Source organism: Phyllobates terribilis, unplaced genomic scaffold (genome assembly GCF_046119375.1).
Source record: "Phyllobates terribilis strain yellow unplaced genomic scaffold, ASM4611937v1 Scaffold_11__3_contigs__length_659146591, whole genome shotgun sequence".
Taxonomy (NCBI): Eukaryota; Metazoa; Chordata; class Amphibia; order Anura; family Dendrobatidae; genus Phyllobates; species Phyllobates terribilis.
Window position 1 is genome coordinate 118,663,281 of NW_027362771.1, and position 19,601 is coordinate 118,682,881.

General features: G+C 46.5%; 1 protein-coding gene across 3 annotated transcripts in view; it reads left to right on the top strand.

The window, feature by feature from the left end:
- CUNH12orf75 (chromosome unknown C12orf75 homolog) overlaps positions 1-19,601 on the top strand; it is a 197,416-nt gene that overhangs the window by 168,564 nt on the left and 9,251 nt on the right. Inside the window, exon 6 of one of the 3 annotated variants that reach the window (XM_073651562.1) lies at positions 14,730-14,817. The exons of the other annotated variants lie outside the window; for them this stretch is intronic. Coding sequence (XP_073507663.1) covers positions 14,730-14,817 — 88 coding nt within the window. The remainder of the gene's footprint in view (positions 1-14,729; positions 14,818-19,601) is intronic. 3 annotated transcript variants of the gene reach the window in all.

Sequence of the window (19,601 nt, forward strand, 5' to 3'; positions counted from 1 at the left end):
GCTGTTTTGGGCGGTGTTCGAGTCGTTCGACGAACTCGAACGATTTGCAAAAAATTCGGCTGTTCGAGGTTATGTTCGATAACTCTTCGTGCACCAAAAGCGTAACTGGATTTTTTCACAGTAATACTGTTAATCAATGTTAATAGATTTTTTCAGTGTAGAATGGGCGGGGGGAGGGGCAGGGGATGGATCTCTGCAGAAATAATGCCGATCGCCATTTTTTTTCTTTCCCGCATTTACAGTGGGGCGGTGCAGTCTGTCAGCCTATCAGCAGCGCACACACGCAGCGAAGTGCTTTTTTTTCACACAAGCAAGGGCATGTGTCATTGGCTGTGTATGTCACATGTTCTTGCCCTATAAGACCCAGCCATTTTCCCCGTCGCCACCATTTTCTCACTGCTGCAGCTGAGTGTTAGATGGCACCGCTGCTGCTGTGGGCGCTATACAGTATAACTGTGTGAATTGCGAGTGAATTTCCAGTTACATGGAGAGATATGTGGCACCCCTGCGGGTTCAGTCGCCACAGAGGTACTGCATCCGTGGTGCCTCACTCTCTGGTAAGGAAAGGGTACAGCCCGGGACTCCAACACCTGCATCCAACACTACACTGCTCCAGGCCGGCTGGAAGGGCAAGATGCACTGTGTTCTGCTGAGCCCTGTCCCTGGCTGGAGTGGGGGGAACCAGAGTGAGGGGGAGCCAAGTAGTGGGTGTGGGTGGAGGAAGGAGTTTAGGGGAGCATTTGTTAGGAGTATAAATAGGGGATCCATCTTAGTTAGAGGAAGTGTGTAAAGTAGTGAGTCTGAGAGAGAGGTGTCTATGTGAGGCGCAGGGCAGGAGGGAGAGACCCAGCGCGGAAAGTCGGCTGAGGAAAGGAACATATAGAAAGGGGGTCCCGATAAGTACTCTCGAATTGCCGGAGGGACTTCTGAACCCCTGCTTGGTGAACGCAGTGCGACGCGGGAAGTGGTAACCTGTACAGTGTACCTGAGGAACCTAAAAAGAACTGTGAGTAAAATCGGATGACTGCACTCCACTGTCTCTGTCGGTTATTGCCGCTGCGCCATCATCCCTTCTACGCTACAACGCCCTGCATTCCTTCCATCAACCCTGCCCTGGGGGTCCGCTCCGCCTGTGGGGAGCAGAAACATCCCAGCTGCCATCCCATCATCCCCCGGCGGTCTGCAGCAGCGCTGGTAACCATTACCAGAAACCACAGGTGGCGTCACGAGACAAACTGTTAACAAAACACCTTTTAAAGAGTGACCCGGGCCCGGGAGCCAACTGCCGTGATATCCTACAAAGAAGGTAAAGGCCAGGGTACCGAGTCTCCCCCATATATCCCCCAGGACGAGTCACACTCTTCCTGGCGTCACGAACAGGATTTCGTGCCCGTTATCACCGGGTACTGTGTGCCGTATTTGAACTGTTTTTCTTCACTGAATGTGGCGCCCACCCCAGAAGAACGGGCGCCATTATGTGCGTACTCAAAGACAACAAGGAATCACCTCCCATTGTGGGCCGGGTCCCAGAATGGCGCCAAAAGCGAGGCCCGCCCCAAGCAACAGTGACCATGTATGTAGAAGTGTCCGTCAAAGTAGGGAGGTCACTCCTAGGAGTGACCGACAACAGGCTTCCATGGAATCGCCCCCGAAAGGGGAGAGGAGGAGGAGAAAAGCAGTGGAGACAGGGTGTTGTCTTAACCAGTCTAGACAGACCGCACCTGGCAGCCAGCATGGAAGGAGGTCAGGACCAAACCTCCGCCTCTGGCCTGCAGGAGCTGGCGACCCCTCTCACCCTGGAGGGAGCAATTGTTAAGCTGTCCCCGGAGGAGGCCGAATTCCTCCAGGGCGAGGTACAGGAGCTGAGCCAGCAGCTGGAAAAGGCCCAGCAAGCGACGATTGCCAAGTGGAAAACGGAGCTGCTGGCGAAGATCGCAGCACGGCGGCAGCACCCCGGCCCAGGCGGAGCCAGATGAACGCCAGGAGGTCGTGTCCAGCACAGGAGCAGGTAGGAGAAGTTAGTTCCCCTGTCCCGGGCGCTGAAAGCGCCGACCTGCTCCTGGGCCTCCTACAGCACCCTCCGTCCCCAGCCACGTACACCCTGGAGCAGCTGCTAAGCCCGGAACCTCCACCCCCGGGCGCCAAATCCGCGGACCTCCTGCTCGGCTCCCTCCCAGAACCTCCAGCCCCGGCACCCGAGTGGGTGTACGGAGCGCCCTCTTTCGACTGGTCCGCGAAATACGAGGACCAGCAACAACTCCCTCTAGTCCCCGCACCAGCGCCCCCGGCTGCCCGCCAAGAAGGAGAAGAATTTAGGTGGGACAACCGGGGGGGGGACCTGATGGGGTTTCCGCAGGAGACCCAGGCCCAAGCCCTGCAGAGGGAAGGATTCTGCAGGCAGGAACTCCTGCAGCTAGCAAAGGAGCGGCACACCCGGCGGGTGCGCTCGGAGCAATTGGAGGCCAGAAACAAGGCCGCCAAGGCGCAAGTACGCCAAAATGAGTTCATTCGGCCTAGTCCCCGAGAGAAGGGACTAATAGTCAAGTTCAACCAAAAAGCTGGATGGGGCTTTATTTGAGACCCAGAGGACGGGCCCAGGAGCCAACTGCCGTGATATCCTACAAAGAAGGTAAAGGCCCGGGTACCGAGTCTCCCCCTTACATCCCCCTGGGCGAGTCAGATAGGTTTAGGGAGTAGGGACTAGTTCTAATTGCATCCCTTTTGAGGGCTAGGTTACAGCAGTTCATAGCACTTTTTGCCAGGCAGGTCTCTGCCAGTGCTGTGCAAGTGTTTTTCACAGCATTTGGCGAAATGTAGCTCAGCATATCCTTTTGGGCCTGTAGCAGTGTCTGTTAGTCATTGGAGTAGCCTATCTGTGTTGCAAGCTATACCACCTGTGTATCTAATACCAATTTTTTACTGCATCTAACCCAGGAAATCCTTTTGGGCCTAGTAGCAGTGTCTGGTAGTCAGTGGAGTAGCCCATCTGAAGCAAGCTACACCACCTGTGTATCTAATAACAATTTTTTACTGCATCTAACCCAGGAAATCCTTTTGGGCCTAGTAGCAGTGTCTGGTAGTCAGTGGAGTAGCCCATCTGTAGCAAGCTACACCACCTGTGTATCTAATAACAATTTTTTACTGCATCTAACCCAGCAAATCTTTTTTGGCCTAGTAGGAGTGTCTGGTAGTCAGCGGAGTAGCCCACCTGTAAAGGAAGCTACACCGCCTGTGTATCTAATTCTAATTTTTTACTGCATCTAACCCAGGAAATCCTTTTGGGCCTAGTAGCAGTGTCTGGTAGTCAGTGGAGTAGTCCATCTGAAGCAAGCTACACCACCTGTGTATCTAATAACAATTTTTTACTTCATCTAACCCAGTAAATCCTTTTGGGCATAGTAGCAGTGTCTCGTAGTCAGCGGAGTAGCCCACCTGTGAAGGAAGCTACACCGCCTGTGTGTCTAATTCTAATTTTTTACTGCATCTAACCCAGGAAATCGTTTTTGGCCTAGTAGCAGTGTCTGGTAGTCAGCGGAGTAGCCCACCTGTGAAGGAAGCTACACCGCCTGTGTATCTAATTCTAATTTTTTACTGCATCTAACCCAGGAAATCCTTTTGGGCCTAGTAGCAGGGTCTGGTAGTCAGTGGAGTAGCCCATCTGAAGCAAGCTACACCACCTGTGTATCTAATAACAATTTTTTACTGCATCTAACCCAGGAAATCCTTTTGGGCTAGTAGCAGTGTCTGTTAGTCAGCGGAGTAGCCCACCTGTGAAGGAAGCTACACCGCCTGTGTATCTAATTCTAATTTTTTACTGCATCTAACCCAGGAAATCCTTTTGGGCCTAGTAGCAGTGTCTGTTATTCAGCGGAGTAGCCCACCTGTGAAGGAAGCTACACCACCTGTATATCTAATTCTAATTTTTTACTGCATCTAACCCAGGAAATCCTTTTGGGCCTAGTAGCAGTGTCTGTTAGTCAGCGGAGTAGCCCACCTGTGAAGGAAGCTACACCGCCTGTGTATCTAATTTTAATTTTTTACTGCATCTAACCCAGGAAATCCTTTTGGGCCTAGGAGCAGTGTCTCGTAGTTATTGGAGTAGCCCAGCTGTGAAGCAAGCTACACCGCCTGTGTATCTAATAAAATTGTTTTACTGCATCTAACCCAGCCAATCCTTTTGGGCTAGTACCACAGTTTGGCCACTCGGCTCTGCTCAGTTTCCATCCATCGTTTTTTGTGCAAACAACTACAGAGTTGCCAAGCAGTTAACCATCAAAATGAGTGGCAAAAGGCCTGCTGCTGGTGGAAAGGGGAATAGGAGTGTTGGAAAGGGAAAAAAAGGTTGTGTCTGTGGGGTAGGTGGTAAAGCAACAGTAACATCTGCAGAAGAAAGACCATCTTCCAGCCAAACTAAGATGTCTACTTCTTTTCGTGGACAATGTGATGTGATCCCTTTCTTACGGACACGCCCATCACTACAAATTCCAGATGAGGCACAAAAACAGCAGGTGCTTCAACGGATATCAAGTGCTCCTTCAAGTGGGCTCTCCTGCACCTCAACTTCAACATCACAAATACTCCAGTCCTCAGAGGTGTCACCCCAATTGCACTTGTTTCCTCACAGCTCCCAAGTCTCCAGCTGCCTGTCTGAGTATGGGGTAACACAGATGGTTGAGTCTGCAGAGCTGTTTACTCATACTATAGCCTGGGAATCGGAGATCTGCTCCAGAGCTTCTGTGAATCCAGACGAGGAAATGATCTGCACTGATGCCGAGAATGTTTGAGTTGGATCCAGGCCCAGATGAAGAAGCTTCTGAGCATAATGTAGACCCTCGTTTCCAAACTGTAACTCCTGTTGGTGGAGACAATGAGGAAGACGATGATGAGACTCAGATACCTGATTGGTGCGACAACTTAACTTTTCTGTCAGGGCAGGAAGAGGTTGGCTCTGAGGACGACGGGTGTGAGAACACACAGGGTGATGATGACGAGGTTGGAGATCCCACTTACTGTCAACCCACAGTCAGCCAGTCGATGAGGTCAGCAGAGGAGGTGGAGGAGGATGCTAGTGACGACATCGAGAGCACCACCTTTGGATCAAGGCAACATAACATGTCCACCTGCATCTTCCTCACAGACCGGCAGTTTGCCAGGGACACCCTACTCAACCCCGTCTAAGCACAACAGTCAGCCCTCGGTCCCTCAGATGTGGACAAGTAAAAGACCATTTCCTCCTAGCCATGACAAAGCTAAGAGGTTGAATTTACCATCTGCAAGCTGTTGGCTACAGAAATGCTGCCTTTCCGCCTGGTGGACACAGAGGATTTTCGAGACCTTATGTCCGTCGCAGTGTACCAGTACCAGATGCCCAGTCGCCACTACTTCTCAAAGAAAGCTGTGCCTGCGCTACACCAGCATGTCGCACACATCACCGCTTCTTTGAGAAACTCTGTGTGTGACAGGGTGCATTTCACCACAGACACTTGGACGAGTAGGCATGGACAGGGGGGTTACATGTTGCTGACTGGGCACTGGGTAACTATGGTGACAGCAGGACAAGGGGCTTCTGTACAAGTCTTGCCGTCCCCACGAGTTGTGCGTCAATCCTCTTTATCTCGAAGTTCCTGCACTGCTTCTGCCTCCTCAACCTCCTCTCGGTCCTCCACCTGCACCCAAAGCCTGTCTGGTAATGCCACCCATGTTCTAACTGCGCAGAAGGAATCCTGCACACCTCCTTAATATGCTGGCAGCAGGGCTCAACAGCATCAGGCGGTGTTTACTTTGAAATGTCTGGGAAATGTGAGTCACACAGCTGAGGAGTTGTGGTCAGCTCTGGAGACCGAGTTTCATGAATGGTTGTCTCCCCTGAACCTGCAGCCAGGGAAGGCCGGTTGCAACAATGCTGCAAACCTGGGTGCGGCCCTTCGCCGTGGCAATGTCACACACGTGCCTTGTATGGCTCACGTGTTGAACCTGGTTGTCCAGCAATTTTTAGCCCACTATCCCGGACTAGATGGCTTTCTGCAGAGGGCACGGTTGCTGTGTGCTCACTTCCGCCGTTCGCATCCCGCAGCTCAACGACTTACATCTCTACAGAAGTCGTTGGGCCTGCCAGTTCACCGGCTGAAATGCGATGTGCCGACACAATGGAATTCAACTCTGCACATGTTTCAGCGACTGTGGCAGCACCGACAAGCCCTGGTGCAATACATTATGACATATAGCCTGGGACAACGAGATCCAGAGGTGGGGCAAATCACGCTGCAGGAGTGGTCTCAGATCAGGGACCTATGCACCCTTCTGCACAGTTTTGAAATGGTGACGAAGATGTTTAGTGCTGACGATGCCATTATCAGCATGACTATTCCGGTCATTTACATGCTGGAGCACACTTTAAACAGTATTCGGAGTCAGGTGGTGGCACAAGAGGAGGGGGAGGAAGTACAGGAGGAGTCGTATGCAGAAGGGATGACATCTCCAAGGTCCAGAAGGTTGGCAGCACCAAGGCAGCAGGCATGGGAGGGTGGGGGAGAGGGATTAACGAAGGCGCATGGTAGCAGCCAAACTGTTGAGGAAGGTGCAGGAGCCGAGGAAGAAGTGGAGGACAAACTGGCGATGGGCATGGAAGACTCATCAGATGAGGGAGACCTTGATCACATTTCTCTTGTGCGAGGTTGGGGGGAGAGGGCAGAGGAAGGAAGCCTGATTCTTACCTCGCCACCAACACAACAAGAACTTGGTTCTCCTGGATGCGCAAGACACATGAGTGCCTTCTTGCTGCACTACCTGCAACATGACCCTCAGATTGTCAGAATTCGAAGTCCGACTACTGGGTTGCCACACTCTTAGATCCCCGATACAAAAGTAAATTTTCCAAAATAATTCCTGCCATAGAAAGGGATTCACGCATGCAGGAGTATCAGCAGAGGCTGTTACAGAATCTTACATCTGCTTTTCCACAAAACACTAGTGTTGCACATAGTGAATTTCACAGTTCTAACTTGCCAACCGTGGGACTGTCGAGTCTTCATCACTCTAACCGTAACAGTAACACCATATCTGCTGGTAACAGCAATTTTGTGGAATCATTTCACCAATTTTTTAGACCATCCTTTGCAAGGCCACAGGAGACAAGAAGTCTGACACATAGTCAACGCCTAGAGAGGATGGTACAGGAGTATCTCCAAGTGAACATTGAAGCCATGACTGTGTCACTGGACCCTTGCTCATTTTGGGCTTCCAATCTGGAAAAATGGCCTGAGCTCACCACTCACGCCTTGGAGATCTTGTCGTGCCTCGCAGCCAGCGTTCTCTCTGAATGTGTGTTCAGCGCTGCTGGTGGTGTGCTGACAGATAAGGACATTTGGCTGTCCACTGAGAATGTAGACAGACTCACGTTCATAAAGATGAACAAATCATGGATCCGCAAGGACTTTTCTACCCCTGTGTCATCCTGGAGAGACTAAAAGCTTGAGGATTTTGGAAAATCACCTCACCAACCATTTTAAGCAACTCTGGGGCAATTGATGCTACTTAAGTGGTGTCTGTGCCACAATTTTTGGAAAAAATATAGACTCTTTTTGGAGTCCCCTTGCTGTGTTTTACATGACATTGGCATCGTCAATTCCAGGTGGGTCGGGTCGCTCCCCCCCCCCTTTTAACCGTAAGAAACTACATACACTATGGCTTGGGGTAACACAGATGGTTGAGTCTGCAGAGCTGTTTACTCATACTATAGCCTGGGAATCAGAGATCTGCTCCAAAGCTTCAGTGTCTGCTAGTCAGCATAGTAGCCCAGCTGTGAAGCAAGCTACACCACCTGTGTATCTAATAACAATTTTTTACTGCATCTAACCCAGCCAATCATTTTGGGCTAGTAGCAGTGTCTTGTAGTCAGCGGAGTAGCCCATCTGAAGTAAGCTACACCACCTGTGTATCTAATAACAATTTTTTACTGCATCTAACCCAGGAAATCCTTTTGGGCTAGTAGCAGTGTCTCGTAGTCAGCGGAGTAGCCCATCTGAAGCAAGCTACACCGTCTTTGTATCTAATAACAATTTTTAACTGCATCTAGCCCAGGCAATACTTTGGGCCTAGTAGCAGTGTCTGCTAGTCAGCAGAGTAGCCAAGCTGTTAAGCAAGCTACACCACCTGTGCTTTGGACACTTAATTTTTTCAAAGGAAACGCTTCGGGCCCCCGGGACACTCAGTCAAGAGCATCGGGGAGGCGCCCCAAGGCAAAGGGGCTGGGATTGGCGGTAGCACGCCTTGCGGCGGACCACCAAGCTCGATCCTTATAAAAGCTTTTTAACTGCAGCAGCTTTAGTGGACGCTACTGGAGCTCGAATTACCGCGGCTGCTGGCACCAGACTTGCCCTCCAATAGATCCTTGTAAAAGGATTTAAAGTGTACTCATTCAAATTACAGAGCCAATTTAAATTACAGAGCTTAGACCTGCCTCCACTGCGGGGGGTCTCGACCCACCAGCGAACAGGCACCAGTATTGGGAGAGGGGGGCTAGCCGTCAGGGTCCACCGCCGCTCTGGCACAAACCCAGCGACACGGAGGTCGCCCGGGCAGGAACGGCCTGGCCGTGTCGACTTTGCACTCCAGCGTAGTCCCTCTGCCCGCTCGCGCCCGTAACCTCAAAGGGATGCGCAAGCGGCTTTTCTTCCCAGGTCTGTTCCCCGCCCAGCCGGAACGTGGGGGAGCTCAGGTCGGCCTTCCACCGTACTCCCTTACTTCCCTCGCCCTCTTTCCTTCTTCCGTTCTTCATCTAACCCCTCGGCTCTGTGGTGTCCGCTCTCCCTCCAGCTCTCTCCTTCTCACAGGTGGACTACCGCGTGTATTCACACTGTGGAGAATCTTTTGGGCCCAGGCATAAGAAGTCGTCGAGGTAATGGATAATATGTGCCCCCTTAGAAACGTCCATGACGACCCATTCGAGGAAACAACTAAACGCCTCAAATAGTGAGCAGGATATGGAGCACCCCATGGGCAAACAGCGATCTATATAGTATGCTCCTTCCCAGAAGCAGCCCAATAGGCACAGGTAGTAAGTAACCGGAACGCCCCCTCAATGTCTGTTTTGGCCATTATGGTGCCCCTTCCCAACTTCTTGACCCGCCTGATTGCCTTGTCAAAGGAGGTACAGTATATACTACTGTACTTGGTTCCGCATCGATGTTGTCATTTACTGACCTGCCCCTTGGATATGACAAATGGTGGATTAGCCCGAATGTATTGGGTTCCGTTTTTGCCACGACTCCCAACAGGGATACCACTATGTCTTGTAATATAAGTGTTCTGAATGGAACCGCCATTCTACCTAAAGATATTTATTTTTTTAATTTTCTTGTCACGACGTCTGGGTGTTGGTAGGCTGATTTTAGATTTTTACTCCAGCCTTTCTTGATTTTAGAAGGGCATGACATGCCTATATGTGTGTCTCCTCCTCCTTTTACTCCTCCACCTCTTTTCTTTTCGCATGACTATATGTACTTGTCACTTTTCCATGTGTTAGTTGTGTCTTCTGAGCAGTTTGTCAGCTTTTGGACACATTTGAAGGTGTTTTCTATGTGTTTTTGTTTACCTGCCATTGGCTTTAACGGTGTTCGACGAACCGTTCGGCGAACATGCCGGTGTTCAACGAACCGAACCCGAACACTACGGGGGTGGCTCAACACTACTTGCTACACATCTATACAAGTTCCTTGAGGGGTCTAATTTCCAGAATGGCATCACTTGTGGGGGGGTTTCCACTGTTTAGGCGCATCAGCGGTCTCCAAACGCGACATGGCGTCCGTTAATTATGCCAGCAAATTTTACATTCAAAAAGTCAAATGGCATTCGTTCCCTTCCGAGCCCTACTGTGCACCCAAACAGTGGTTTTCCCCAGCATATTGGGTATTGGTGTGTTCAGGAGAAATTGCACAACAAATTTTGGGGTCCATTTTCTCATGTTACTCTTGTGAAAGTAAAACAAAATGGGTCTAAAATAAAAATTTTGTGAAAAAAAGTTAAATGTTTATTTTTTCCTTCCACATTCCATTAATTTCTGTAAAACACCTGAAGGGTTAATAAACTTTTTGAATGTGGTTTTGAGCACCTTAAGGGGTGCAGTTTTTAGAATGGTGTCACATTTGGGTATTTTCTGTCATATAGACCCTTCAAAGTCACTTCAAATGTGATGTGGTCCCTAAAAAAATAATTTTGTAAATTTTGTTGTTAAAATGAGAAATCGCTGGTCAACTTTTAACCCTTATAACTTCCTAACAAAAAAATTATGTTTCCAAAATTGTGCTGATGTAAAGTAGACATGTGGGAAATGTTATTTATTAACTATTTTGGGTGATATGACTCTCTGATTTAAGGGCATAAAAATTAAAAGTTTGAAAATTGCTAAATTTTCACAATTTTTACCAAATTTCCGATTTTTTCAGACATAAACATAAGTCATATCAAAGAAATTTCACCACTATCCTGAAGTACAGTATGTCATGAAAAAATATTCTCAGAATCACCAGGATCTGTTAAAGGGTTTCAGAGTTATTACCTCATAAAGTGACACTGGTCAGAATTTAAAAAAATGGCCTGGTCAAGAAGGTGAGAACAGGCTTCGGGGTGAAGGGGTTAAAATGGCAAAAACTCTTGCTGTTGCTCTTATTCATTCTCATCTGGACTGTTGCAGATCTCTACACAAATGTCTCCACCTTGTGCCAGTCATTGCAATGGTTAGACATTTACTATAGAGTACAATATAAACTTATCTCTCACCCCCAAAGCTTTCTACAGTTCTGCACCACTTCACAGCTCATTCCTCATCTCTGTCTATCACCCTACCTGTGCTCTCCGTTCTTCAATTGATCTAAGACTAACATCTTCCATCATCTTAACCTCGCACTTCCATCTCCAAGACTTCTCCCATGCTGCACCAGTTTTTTGGAATTTACTACCCCAGATGATACGACTAATACCTAGCCACCACATTTTTTTTCTATAATTGAATTTTGTTAAAATTTCGGGGTAGTATTACTGGGATCTAAAGGGTAAGGTTTCTCCTCGTGGAGAGTGACAAGCCAGGTCTGGCATGCCAATATAAGGAGATATGCAAATTTTCTCTTCAGAGACGAAGAGGACTCAAACTCTAGTGCTACCTATTAGAAGTAGCAATCCTGCAAGTCAATATCAACCCTTTAATGAGCCCTGCAGTTTGACTTAGGATAAAAGCCAAACCAGAATCCCAATTTACCGACTTTGCACTGCCAAGGGGAAATACCCCGAAAGACTGTGTCTGTAAATTGGGATTCTGGTTTGACTTTTATCCTAAGTCATATTGCAAGGCTCATTAAAGGGTCAATATTGACTTGTAGGATTGCTACTTCCAATAGGGGTAGTATTACAGAAGAGAAAAAGAAAATCATTCAAATCAAAATAGAAACAGTAGATACAATTTCTAATGCTAAACAGAGCCATCGTCTATAATGAGTTAACTCAGCACAGTAAGTCTGCATCTCAATATGTTGTTTAAAGAAAAGCAATGACACAAGACACTGAGACAGAAGAAGGGTAAGAGGGGGAAGATAAAGAAACGTACTTACTGTAAGACTCATGACATCCAACCGCCACTACACTTAATCGTAGTCTCTCTGAACCCAAAACGTGTCCCAGAGAGTCCAAACTGCATCAAAACTCCCTATAGTGTTGTTCAGCACAACTGTAAGATATTTCATACCTCGGTATCTTGTATTCGCAACTGTAGTTCAGTATTCGATGGGGGTTGAACCGACTTCCACTTACAGGCTATCAGACATCTAGCAGCCAGCCACATCTCTTTAGACAGGCCTATCACCTCACTTCATTAATCTAACTCTTCCCTATTCCCCCTTTCTAAATTTTCTTCAGAATTTGGTCCCTCTTATTCATCTGTTTCCACATCCTCCATGCACCCAGGGCCGATCTGGCCATATTCCAATTCTGGCAATTGCCAGATATGCTGGTACCTGCACTGGGCCGCTCTGTCACTTGGTGTCTCCTGGTATTTTCCGCTGCTCAGGGATCAATGTCGCACCCCTTCTCCCACGAGTCCCACGTGACTCCTTTTCTTCATATTCACATTATTCATGTGAAGGATGAAAGAGGAGAAGCCTCAACCAGTCAGCATGATCAATACCTATAGCCAGCCAGCCTCGCAGGAGCAGACTGAGATACGTAGCTTCAACCACTGAAAAGCAGCAGCATGTTAGTGCAGAAACCCTCCCCAGTTCAGCTAATGAGAAGTACTTTTTCCTGGTGTGTGGGACGGTGAGGTAGATGAAACGCTTGTCCTCTTTTCTGTCCAGAAGCTCCTGCCTCTGATCTGCTGCTCCAATCTTGCTACACATGATCTTCGGCGTGCGAACCGCGGCTCATGACTTCACTGCCATGTTCCCCCAGTCAGGGGCACGTCGATATCAGCTGCCAACCTCTGATTGGCTAGCGGCATATATGGCAGCGTAGGGAGCCGGCGGATTCTCTTCATCGCAATACATTTCAGTTGAATGTGCGCCTTTGTTGCGGGACCCCTCCAACTCTGGGCCCCAGTGCAGCTGCACCAGCAATATGTCAGCCCCTGCCAGTTACACATATTTTCCCCTGATCCCAGTGCTCACATTTTATGTACCAACCTTTTGTGTGGCACCTTATCAAATGCCTTTGAAAAGTCCAGATAGACAACATTTGCTATGTTTCCCTGGTCCAATCTAGAACTTACCTACTCATAGAATCTGATCAGATTAGTTTGCAGGAGAGATCCTTCATAAACATACAGTATGTTGATATTGGGAAATTAGGTTATTCTTATTGAGATACTCCAGAATAGCATCTCTTAGAAAACCCTCAAAGATATTGCTCACAGTAGAGGTTAAACTTACCAGCCTATAAATCCCAGGCTCAGATGTTGTGTCCTCCTTGAATATTTGCTACCACGTTTGCTACGTGAGTGTAATGCTGGTAAGTGAATGTAACACTAGTGGAAGTGGACCCACTGCGCTACGGGCCGGGTTTACCCTGGAGAGGTGTGACTAGGTATCTACTAAGTCTTTACTGGAGCCTCTGGTGGTGAGGACAGGCTGGGCTGCCAGGTAGCACTCCAGGGCTGTCTCCAGGACTGCAGCAGCAGACGGGAAGTCCAGAGGCACAGGTACCAGGAACAGGAGGGCGAAGACAAGGATGAGATCAGACAGTCTGAGGTCGCGGTAGGCAGGTTCAGGATACGTAGCCAACGTCAGGAGTGTAGAGCCAGAAAAGCAACCGGAGAACAGGAAGTCTCTTGTCCCTACATGAATCATTCCCCTCTTCAACTCCTGACCCAGCTTGAATGTGGTTTTGAGCACCTTGAGGGGTGCAGTTTTTAGAGTGGTGTCACTTTGGGGTATTTTCTGTCATAAAGACACCTCAAAGTCACTTCAAATGTGATGTGGTCCCCAAAAAATTGTTTTGTAAATTTTGATGGAAAAATGAGAAATCGCTGGTCAAATTGTAACCCTTATAACTTACTAAGAAAAAAATTTGGTTACAAAATTGTGCTGATATAAAGTAGACATGTGGGAAATGTTATTTATTAACTATTTTGTGTGACATATCTCTCTGATTTAAGGGAATAAATATTACAATTTTGAAAATTGCAAAATTTTCAAAATGTTCGCCAAAGTTCCGATTTTTTCACAAATAAACGCAAGTCATATCAAAGAAATGTTACCACTATTATGAAGTACAATATGTCATGAAAATACATTCTCAGAATCAGTTGAAGCATTCCAGAGTTATTACCTCAATGACATAAAATGACAGTGGTCAGAATTGTAAAAATTGGCCTGGTCATTAAAGTGCAAACCATCTTCGGGGGTAAAGGGGTTAAATGACAAAGAGTAATTCTCTAAGTAAAAGCTAATGTTAAAATCGCATTGAATTTGGATGTTATTCGGATGCTAGGTGTGAAAAATCGCATTCTACTCCTATGAAAAACGCATGACACTTGTCCAAATTTTCAGGAACAACATCGGACCGATTTTTCTCAAGGTGATGGGTATGAGTCCTAAATATCACAGTTTGAGAAGCTCTGGTTTAGCCGATACCAATAATGGAGCATCTTGGAATTAATATGTTTATTTTGATAAGTAGAGTTTCACTTTTTAAATAAATTCTTTTTTATTAAGTTCTAAAGTAGAATCTCCAATAAAAGCTTCTTCTTCATTTCTGCTAATTGGGATTTGATTTGTTTTCCTTTCTTACTGCTAACTTATTGATCAGTGGGGGGGTTTGTCTGCTGAACCCCTCACTGATCAGCAGAACGGGGTAATTTTATTGCTATTAGGATGGAGCGTCACTGCGCATATGCAAGCACTGCTCCATTCATTCCCTATGGGGCTGTCGAGCACTGCACTCGGCTTTTTATAGCTGCCCCATAGAGAATTATTGGGTATACAACCTGTTACTCCATTTTGTAATTGAGATAAAATGTTCCCCTTTGGGGATAAATATTCTGCTGATCGGTGCAGGTCCCAGAAGTTGAACCCCCACTGATCAGTGATTTATCACGTATTCCGTGGATAAATTGTTATCACTGGACAACCCCTTTAATTAACATGACATCACTGAAACCAAACCTTATATAAAGTTTAGAAATGGATCTAAATCTTACAATATTCCATAATTTCAATATTTCACAATGATTTATATCTTTTGTTCAGGCAAAATCAAGTGGTTTTATTAGACACCCCAGAGCAAGAAATTTCCAAATGTAGAGAATGTAATTCAATTCTTGATATCAACGCTCTGGTAAGTTTTATCAAAGTACATGTGGGAATGTAGATACTTTCTGAGACACGGTTCAGCAATACCCTCCACAGAGGTTTTCTTCTGATCTTAAAAACCTGTAAATCCACATTAAAGCTTTTTTTTTCATTTCATCTGGGTTTCAGTGTAAATGCAAAGTTTGCAGCAATTTAATTGCTGTCAAAACGACAAAACCGAAGATGGAAACCTGTTGGAATACATTGTAGATCTGTGATATAGGTCGTAACACCGATATGAACAGCCTTGATAGTAGTGTGAACAAGACCTAAAGAATTTATTACTGCAGTTAGTCTCACATGTGTAATAAGTAGGTCCCTTTCCAAATTAGTAAAACATCTGATGTGAAAAAATCCTGAATATCGACATGTCTAAGTTCTGGAATCGGCAGAATAACCTTGAATCGTTTGGGTCTAGGAACAATCAAACACCATTGGGTGAGCTGATGCTGGTGGTGTTTGGCCGAAAGGGTCATAGTAGATAAAGGAACCTTAATTTTCCAGCGATAAATGGCTGAATACCACAGTGGTGTGCTTAAAGGGGAACTCATTTACTACAAATTCCCCTAAAATCACATTTTATTAATTACTTATTGAAACCCTCATGAGTAAAAACATACAAAAAACACCCACACAATAGAAAATAATGCAGGAACATCTTTCTCAAGTGTGAAGATGTCCCAAGATTGATGGTCCACACAAATTAATTAATAGGGACAGATATATAGAGGAAAGGAGAGAGGGCAACAATTACCCTAATACTGTGCCCTATCTAAGCCGTGGAAGTTTGCACCCTAAGTGTACGAGAATGGCGCCCCCTCTCCTCATCGGCTGACTCTGGTATACCCAATAATAATAATAATCTGAAGAACTGAACTGGAATGTAAATTGGTGTGCATGCAGCATGTAAGAGCATGTTCACGCATAGCCATTAAACAGAAAAAACAAAGACAGAAACACAATACCTTACAGTTTATTCATCTTGCTTCCCAGTTCTCTGTGTCCACTAGTTGGGTTCAGTCTCTCAGCCCTTATCTACATGAATGTCACTTGACAAACGGTAAGGTTTTGAATATTAGGGTTAGGACTGTCCCATAAGGGTCGCCGTGACGAGGCAGGGTGGCTTTCGCATTATTTTGATCAAAATTATGTTAACTAAGTACCCTTTATTATTTTCATGCACTATTGCGGTTTATTTATTTATCGCAGGGTATTTGTGTATTGTGTTCCTCTCTTTGTTTTTCCTGTCCTATCTAATGTGGATGGGAAAGAAAATTGTGTCATAGTGGAGATAACCAGATGAAAATACCAGATAAACAGTAACCAGATTTTCAATTTCTTTTAGATGATAGTGTGACGCCTCTCTCCCGCTCGCTGGCCCTACCCTGAGAGATGGGGGTACTCGGAACCGGGCCTCCTCGTGTACGGTGGATGTAGTCGTGGCCTAGGCCCGGTCCGTGCCCAGGGTCGTCACAGTAAAAATAAGGGGGCCAGGAGGGACGGTGGTAATCGAGTGGATTAAATTACTACGCCACCTGTGGAGTTTGGTGATTCGCCACCAGCGCTGCGGCAGTCCTCTCAGGCGGGATGTAGTGGCAGCAGAAGATGGTACTACTCCCCACAGGTGGAGCAGGGCCTCAGGGCAGAGAAGAAGGATCAGGGGAGTCGTAGTGGGTGGTGCGGTGTGGTGTATGGCGTCGCGCTGAAATAAGGGACCGGAGGCAATGGATGCAGTCTTCCAAGCTTTACTCACGTTGTTAGGTGTCAGCTGCAAGGCTTCTCCTTGCTCCTCACGGCGCGCTGCGGCCACCAGGAAGGGGTTCAGCACACTCCAGGTAGTTCGGGTGCATCAATCAGGACCCCCTGCACCAGAGTGTTCCTAGGCTTTCCACTAGGTCCTCTCCTGTCCGTATGTGGTGCGTGTTACAAGGCTGGGTCTCCCTCTGGCTATACACAGAACAAGGGTACGGGTGGCGACTCTGTCCGTTACCCGGTGGGATCCTCTAAGCCTCCGGGCTTTTCTGACTAGGACATAGAGTAGCAAAGCCAGATATCGGGGGCCGGTACCCCTTTTGCAGCAGGAGTCCCTCTGACTAGGCCAGAATAGTGAGGACAGGTGGCGTATGCCGCTCCGTCTGCATCCCCCTGGGATCCTTTTGCCTGTGGAGCTTGTCTCCTCTGCTCCCCTCCAGGCCTTCTTAGGTAGGGACCTTGACCGGGTAGAGACAGCCATTAACTCTAGCCCGCTCCTCGCCTCAAGGCCGGAGGACGAGGACCGTGTATCTTCAATCAGCTGCAGGTTCACACAGAAAGCCACATTCAGTGATGAAAATCACAACCAAAGACCATAAGCCCACGATGGCCGTTTATTAAATATGAATTTTGTGGTGTAACCTAAAGTGCATCCTCCACCCTCACCCACTACATGGTTCCCCCTATCTTTGGTTCCCCCCATCTCCTCTTATCCCGGCTGGGGCAGCACCCTGGTGCATATAAGCCCCCCTCAGGTGGGAGAGGTATAGTGTTGGATGGATGGCTGAGTCCTGAGAGGTGCTCCACCCTTCCTCGGAGAGGAGATACCACACCTCGGTCTGAGGTGCAGTACCTCTGTGGCGACTGAACCCTCAGGGGCGCCACATTAGATCAAAGATAGGAGGGTATGAACAAATAGAAATGACCTTATCCCTAATAACTGAAAACCTGCCTAAGCCGCGGAGGTTGGCATCACATTGTGTGGCATGACTGGCACCCCCATTTCTTATCGACTGTCCCTAATAGGCTCTGACCTATACGTTGCTTGTGATCAAAAAATTCATTGAACCACCTAAATCAAAAACTGTTGATATCAAGATCACCAAAAGCAGATTTTTTTAACTGATCCTGTGAAAATAATATTTATAGATACACATAAATCAGGAAATGTCCTGAAAAAAATCTTAAAAAAATTAACAATCAGGATCAAACACCTTAAGCATTGAGTAGAAAAACAGGGATTCCTTTATAGATGGCCCAAAGATACTTGAAATGAGAATGGGGGCGCCATTCTCGTACACTTAGGGTGCCTACCTCTGCGATTTAGGTAGGGGACAGTATTTGGGTAATTTGTTGTCCTCCCTACTTTCCTCTGTATATATATATATATATATATATATATATATATATATATATATATATATCTATCCCTATTTATTAATTTGTGTGGACCGCCAATCTTGGAACATCTTTACATTTGAGAAAAGTGTTCCTGCATTATTTTATCGTTTAGGTGTTTTTTTGTATGTTTTCACTCATGAGTTTTTTAATAAGTAATTAATAAAATGTGATTTTAGGAGAATTTATGGTGAACAATTTTGATGCCATGACATCACGTTGGCATTTGTAAACTTTAAATGGGAACTCCCAACATGTCATTGATGGTTCAGTGTCCTAACTATAAAGTCATTCATCTTTCTAAATTCAGTCTCAGATACATAGTATTTTATAGCACTTGCCTGCAGGAATAATACTTGCCAGGCAGTATTTCTCCTGTGTTTGCTTTGGACGTGTGAATACAGATCTCCTGAGATAAAAGATGATGACTGGTGCTCATACAGTTTAATGGAGAACTAGTATTGTAACAGCAGAATGTGTAACAGAATGTCTGTACCTCTAACTCCTCCTTCTTTCTGCATAGAACTTTATAAGCACCAACTGTCATCTATCTCAGCAATGGGAAAATCTGTATTTAGTATAGGGACTTGCAAGATAATGAGGACCTTTGACGTGGGTTGTGAGCTTGTGTATTTTGGCCAAAATATCGACCAATACCTCATGCATTATATGCATCTTTTTTGCATGTTTTATGCAGGGTGCAGGCCGGGCCCCTCAGTGGTGGCTGGGTAATATGGGGTATCTGGCCTGTGGGTGCACATATCGCAGTGGCAGCCAACCTGATGTAATAATAGGGGTGTTGGTAATAGACTGTTATACGGACAGAGATGCATCTTATGTAATGTTGTGAATGGCCCCTATGCAAGCCTGTGTGCATTCTGAATACCAGGCAGCTGCCTCACGGATGTCTGCTGTAAGTGGTTGTTCTGTTAGTATTTTGCACCTGTGCTGCCCCCAGCTTTATAATGGGGGCCTGCTGCATCCTGTTGTGTATTTGTGTCTGGACATCGTATTGGAAGTATGGCTGCTTTTTTTTCCTGTGATGTCTTTTATTGATTTTTTTCCTTTTTTCAATGAATTGAGAATCTATTCACTGAATACAGATTTTACCCATGAATTGACAGTGAGGACTTTGTAATATATCTTTCTCTGAGAAGATATATTACAAAGTTAATTATTTTCGCATGTTCTAATGATTTATGAAACAAAATTAAAACGATGGTCACAACCCCTTTACAACCTATGATGTACAGGTATGTCATAGGTCGCCTCCCCCTTTTTGGTGTGAGCTCCGGCGATGAGCCCGCACGTTTTTGGGCACATGACAGCTGATTTCATTAGCCACAGGTGGAATAGCGTTAACATGATAAATGCTGCTGTCAATCTCTGACAGCGGCATTTAGCATGATCGCCCTGGAAGTGTGTCATTAAGGGTATGTACACACGGTGCAGATTTGCTGCAGTTTTGATGCTTCGTTTTTATGCAGCATCAAAACTGCAGCGGCCAGATGTTACAGCATAGTCCCACTATACGTTTTTGTGCACCTTGAGGAAACTGACATGAGGTGCGTCTTTAAAGACTGCAGCATGTCAATTTCTCTTGTGGAAATGCATGTGGAT